Here is a 6,758-nt window from a genome sequence, read left to right as displayed (position 1 = left end):
TTCTGGTGATTATCAACACAATAATTTTAAAGAAATTGGTAGATTCCACTTGGGTGATTTGGTAAATGTTTTTAGACATGGTTCATTAGTTATGAAACAATTTGAAAATGAATATGAAACACAATTATCAGTTCAAGGAAGTATTCTTTATGGCACAATTAGTGGAGCTCTTGGTTTGTAAAAAATAATATGATAATATACCTATCTAATTTGACATGTTTATTTTTACTTGTATTTAGAGTTTAGATTTAATTCTTTATACACAGTAGATTAAACTTTAAACTTAAAACCTATAAAATAATAAGAGTACTGCACTTAGTAAAACAAAATAGTATGCTTTAAATTAGTTATAAAAGTTGGTTAAAGTCAATATATTATTAAGCCTGTCCTGATGTAAAAACATGACAATATAAAAAAAAAAAAAACTTTACCGGAATATCTATTTAAACTAAACGGAATTACTTAATAATTTTATATAATTTTATAATTTTTTGGCCCTTGGGTTATCAAATATTCATAAACTATAAGCTATTTTAGAATCTGAGCGGACCGATAAATATAATTATATTAGAATGATGTGTGTTTTTCTTATTTTTTTTTACTTTTGTGTCTGTCATCGTCGTTTGGGGCAGTAAAACTGCTTTACCTCTTTTTTTTTTATCTTTTTTTTTCTAAAAATGTCAATACAATAGCAGTTGAAAATATTAAAAATACAGTCACAAATTTTTTATAGGCATTTCAGTTTGAAATGTTGACAAATATTAAAATTAAAAAATGATTTTGCAGTTAAAAATGTATAAAATATTCAATTTTTATAGCCAAGGATTTCAAATTTAAAACAAGGTTCCATGTAAATAGGTAAATAAATTACTTTATTCATAATAATATCATTGAATATACTAAGTAATATATCATAGGCTGACTGACCGCCTTCGCTCAGAATAATTTTTTTGTATACAATGATATTATATTATTGAATTCATATTTAACACCATCTATTACAGTAACCCACTTGTATTCTACTGTACAGCAGAGTGACACCCACTTTTTTCTATATGAACACCAGGGACTGGTACTTTTTGAATTTATTGGTATCAGTTCTGGTACTGGTTTTCCAAAAATAAAATAACTGTTCCGATTATGCTCTGGTTTTTTAATAAAAAAAAAATGAAGGTATCAATTCCAAATAATTTTGGTACTGGTTCCAGATAATTTAGGTTCTGAAAAGTATAATAGTTTTAAATACCTATCCGGAATACGGGTTTAATTAGTATTAATTGTGATTTATTACAAAACTCATATGATCATACATAGTTTATACACAAAACAGTGTTACCATTAATTTATAATAAATACAATTATTTTATTTTTGAACCTAAAATAACCTATTTAATTTAAAAATTCTTGTTCGGTTCCGGTACTTTATTTATTAAAATAATGGTTTCAGTTTCGGTTTTTAATATTTTAAAGATTCCGATTCCAGAACCGGTTCTTTTAAGTTTGGTTCTAGTCCCTGGAATACACCTATAAGTAAAATAAAAACCATAAATGGCATTGATGATATGAATTGAATTAAAATGAAGTATAAACAATTGTAGAAAAATGTAATCCAAATAGTTTGGTTGTCCAAGAAGATATAAGGTTACTGAAACATATTATATGCATTTACTTAATTCATTATTATAGTTCAGTATGTTTATATAAGTTTATAATTAAATAGTTGAAGTATATGTTTTAATTTCTGAGTTGAACAATGAATGTATTGATTTTACAATGATGTGTGAATGATTTTACAAATGATATGTGTTGTTTTTTGTGTGTCTGAAGACACTTTTTCTAGAAAAAAGGCACCAATCATCAACTTTGAGGGTGGTTTCTGGTAGAAAATGGGATCTAGTTTGTACCGACTTTGGTGAGTCAAAAGTAGAATTTGTTTAGTACTTTCTAAAATAATCAGGGAGAAAAATATTAAAATTGTTTAATTTTTATATTTTTATCAAAACAATTGTTTGATAACCATGATTTCTTAAAATGTAGACTGTCTTCACTGCTTTTTATAGTGTACAATGATTGTTAAATGAATTCAAAATTAACACATCTATTATAGTGACCTACTCTGCAATGACAAGGTACAATCGAAACATACTGCACAGTAGAGCAGTTACCTACTTGGCGGCTTTTTCTTTATTTAATTTTACAATACTTAGTATATACTTTATTGTTTATCATAAATTGTTTAGTTATCATAATTTTTAATTGCATGGCTGTATGTGAATTCATAGATACCTACCATAGTATTTCTTCCCAAATACCCAATTTACATATTAATGTCAGAAAATATAACAAACAAACTTTTTAATTATAGTGTTGTAAGTCTCCAAGACAATCTACGAGCCTTACTATTATTATTATTATTATGATTAGGTACCTCTGTTCTTATAAAAAGTATTTTTCATTAGTTAAAAATTAAAAACATGTGTTTCCGATCAAATTTTACATCTTTTTCAAAGTAATTGAACAGCTTTTGTACATGTTTTCCATTACATTTTCATTTTCACTCAAGGTCTTGAAATTGTATTACTTAATAGTTAATTCTTTTATAATCTTCCTTGAAAGGTCAGAATGAATGATTACATGACATTTGAAGTACTAGTTATATATATATATATATCAAGTTTTTTAGTCTTAGATTTTCACTTGGTTTTTTACATTTTTATATTTTCCATTTCATTATATCATTGTTTATCCAAATTTATTATTATAACTTTGTTTTTCAAAATAGGATGGTTATATAGTTACAGTGGTAAAGTAGTATTTGGATTGTTTACAGGTAATCTGTTGGACATTGGTTGTATTTATTGTCCCAGTTAATTTATTCTTGTGATTTATGTAAGTGTTACATGTCTTGTTTCTACATGGTAACTATGTTATTAAATTTTAGAATGAAATAACCCGACAATTATTGATGTAAGCACCGTAATTTACAATGTACCATTTTAAATGTTTGTATACAATTTTAAATTACATAATTAATTAGTATATTTTTAATGTTATTTTAAAGCTTACTATTTTGGTTTCTCAAGGCATGGTTTTTATATAATTTTTTAGACAATTAAGGCAAATATTTATTTGATATTGCCTTAATTTTCATTTTAAATTCTATGATTGTAATTATTTGGAATAATCTAAACAGGATTTATTACGAAAATGAGTCCAAAACTGTTTGGCTTCCTGTCAGATTTTCAAAAAAGTTTAGCTACTGTTGTTAATGGAGCAGGAATCAAACCCCATCACCATCAAACAGAATACACAAGATCTAACAAAGGATTTTTTGATGGGAATTTGATAAAAAGTTTTTTAAAATTGCCTGTTTCTGACATGGAGTCAGTTATCAAAGGACTAAAGGTAATAGTAATATTTGTTGTAAAATTATTTAATAAATATAGTTGTTCCCTAGTAATTAAATATTTAAAAAGTAATTTATAGATTTACCTTTTATGAAAGCTATTTTAAAGATAGCCCACATTCATCCATACCAATTATTTCACAATAACAAACTTCCAGAAAAATACATGTAATGTGACCAAAGTTACCTCTATTTCACTTCAGTTCCACCAAAATTCGTATATATAATTTGTATATATATATATAGTGGATTTCTAATGGCTTAGATAACAATGCAGTTGGTACCTAATAGCTTATGTTTCAAAATTTCTGAAAAAAAAAATATATACTTTGATCTTTGGTATGTCTTCTTGGAATCATTGTTCTTAATGCAATACTCTAAAACTGCGTATAAAATTTGTATTAGGTACTTTTTTGATTATTGCAATTTATTTTATACTAATAAAAAATTATAAAGGAAAGAACTATATAAATTATGAGTATATAAAAGTATAAAAGTGTTTAAACACTATTGTGAATTACATAGGTGTTATAAATTAGTTTTGTTGGAGTTTTTTTTTTTATTTTTCATAGTATCGAGCACCAGAGGGGGGACTGCGTTAGCATTACGTCCTCTCTGGCTCCCATCGTTTATGGTTTCAAAATATACAAGTAGGTACCAACAACAATTATGAAAAAATATACATGTAGGAATATAAAAATTAACAAGAAAAATATACTAGTAAATAGTATATGGTAAATATCGGCCCGGTTTGTTGGCCCGCCTAATGTACATCACCTCCCTTCTGCAGTTTGCCGAAGTCTTTCCTCCTGTTCCTTGTTGGTCAAGATATTCTCTACCATCCTGTAGAACTGGCGGAAAGTTTCTTCGGCTTCCCGCAGCGCGGAAGCTTTTTCTGCTTGGTCGACAGGGGGGGACTCGAAGGCCGGCCCGCAGAGTATTTCCTGGAGATTCCCGGGATCTGGGTGGTGGCCGAGGCGAGTTGACAATTCTTCCCTGTGTCCGGACTTGTTGGAGTTATCTCTTTGTATATAGATTTATAAATGTCTACCTATTTAATCTTTAATTATTATTAGATGTAATAGTATTAATACATACAACTGCATGTGGTCTTTTTTTAGGGATCATATAATTGTGAATTCCAGATAATACTAGAACAGTCAGAGATTGGTATTAAAGATGTAATCAATCTCATTGAAGATTTAACAAGGTTGTATTAATCAATGCTATAATCTATTTTAAAACAATTTAATAGTACTTGTATGGTGTATAATATTATGATATCACTAACATCCTTATGAATAATTTTGTAATAAGTGTAACATATTAAACATAATATTATTTATCTATCTATCTTGTACCATAATTAAAGTTATGTAGGTGCCAATTTTTTTTTGCCTACCTGCACTTCTGAAAAATGTAGGTATATATAATTATTAGCTTATTGTACCATCTAGAAATTTTGTTAGCAAGGATTTAAAAGTAATTAAAACAATTTAAAGACTTAATTTAGACAAAATTATATTTGAATTAGGTCTTAGATTATCATTAAGCATTTTTGGGTAAGCAATTATAATTTCACACTTCCTTTATACATATTTGTTTTGATTAATATATATATAATTAATTAATTTAATTACTTTATTATAAAAAGTACAGAAAATTTAAACATAAATACAAACAGCAATTTTATAATTGTCAATTTTTGTCTAACCTCATTCAAAGTTGGTCCAGCCGTTCTCAATTAATGCAGTTACCAACACACAGTGTTTCATTTTTATTTTATGGATTAACATTATTTAAAAATATATATATTGGGTAGGTACATTATAAAAACATTTTAAGATTTACAATTTTTGAATGGGAAACTGTAAACTTAAAAAATATTTTTAATTTAAGAGTATTATTATAAGCTATAATTATTATTAATATTATTATTGTATTACTTCTATGAATAATTAGGTATATTTCCCATTAAAATTGTTTTGTTGATTGGGATTTAAAACTAGTACTTTTATCTAAATTTAGATTAATTATATATTCAAAATAGGACTTCAATTATCATTGAGATTGAAGATATTTAATTTGACAATTTATTATACATCTTGTATCCCCATTACTTTTACATTTTTTTTTTTGTTGATTAATTTGTATGTATAATTAATTAAGACATAATTACAATACAAATTGCAAGTACAAACAATTTTAACAAACAAACAAATTACAATTATAGTTCCATTTTTTTTTTTTAAGATATTTGCTTTTTGCTCAATACTATTATTACTAAAATATGTCTGATATGGTGAGAAAAATGTACCAGTTATAAAAAATTATTATATCATAATATTATCGGGCGGCCCCCTTTTCGGCCAAAATGTACCAATCCCTTTTCGGCCATTACTTATCGTTCCCTTTTCGGCCACTGTTCCTTTTCGGCCAGCACCTACAGTTTTTTTTTTAAATTTACAAATTTACAAACTGAACTTAGCAATTTTTATATTTAATTAAATATGATTGTATCCAAAAATGTGATTTTTTTTTTTAAACATTATTACTTATAACTTACAGTAAAGAACTGAAAAAATAAAATAATTGACAATATATTGTTATAATTCATTATATTATATTAGTATTTAAAATCAATGTTATCACTTACATTATAATTGAATAAAAATTAATATAGTCTATACATATAGGTAATAAGAAGGTATATAATAATAATTATGATAGTAAAATATGAATTCATGAATATGTCAAAATTTAAGATTTCCGATTACAAATTAATTAATTCTTAATTAATTTGACCAAGGTAATAATATGTTAAACCATTTTATTGCCAATTGTTTTATTTTTTTTTTTTTGACTCAGTTGTAACTTGCATGTAAGAGTATTTATCTAAAAATCACATTTATGGATACAATCATATTTAATTAAGTATACAAATTGTTAAGTTCAGTTGTTATAATTGTAAAAGGAACAATATGTTTTGGCCGAAAAGTAACACTGGCCGAAAAGGGAATGGTAAGTTTTGGCCGAAAAGTGACAATAGCCGAAAACGGAAGGGTACATTTTGGCCGAAAACGGTGACGCCCATATTATCTATTATTTTAATGCTCAGATATCCTAAATATTCTGTAAAAAAAACTAACGAGCCAAACATTTTTAACATTCATATACGCATATAAATGATTTTGTACTTAATTATTTACTCAGTATGTTCCAGAATCAAATAAAATATACACTTGTACATGTAATTCTATGAACACGAAAAGCAAAAGATTTTTTTTTGTGTTATTATTGTTATATTACATTTATGGATAATTAAGTGTATTTATTTGTACTATATTTTTAC

General features: G+C 26.0%; 1 protein-coding gene across 1 annotated transcript; it reads left to right on the top strand.

The window, feature by feature from the left end:
• On the top strand, positions 1 to 5,028 carry LOC115034053 (DNA damage-binding protein 1-like). Its single transcript, XM_029489298.1, has 3 exons — positions 1 to 173; positions 3,194 to 3,405; positions 4,528 to 5,028. Exons 1-3 carry the CDS (start codon positions 92 to 94, stop codon positions 4,624 to 4,626), a joined length of 393 nt encoding a protein of 130 aa, XP_029345158.1. The 5' UTR covers positions 1 to 91; the 3' UTR covers positions 4,627 to 5,028.
• Positions 5,029 to 6,758: the final 1,730 nt, after the last annotated feature.

The sequence above is a fragment of the Acyrthosiphon pisum genome, chromosome X (genome assembly GCF_005508785.2).
Source record: "Acyrthosiphon pisum isolate AL4f chromosome X, pea_aphid_22Mar2018_4r6ur, whole genome shotgun sequence".
Classification (NCBI taxonomy): domain Eukaryota; kingdom Metazoa; phylum Arthropoda; class Insecta; order Hemiptera; family Aphididae; genus Acyrthosiphon; species Acyrthosiphon pisum.
Note: the sequence above shows the minus strand (reverse complement) of the source record. Positions and strands in the feature narration are given on the sequence as shown.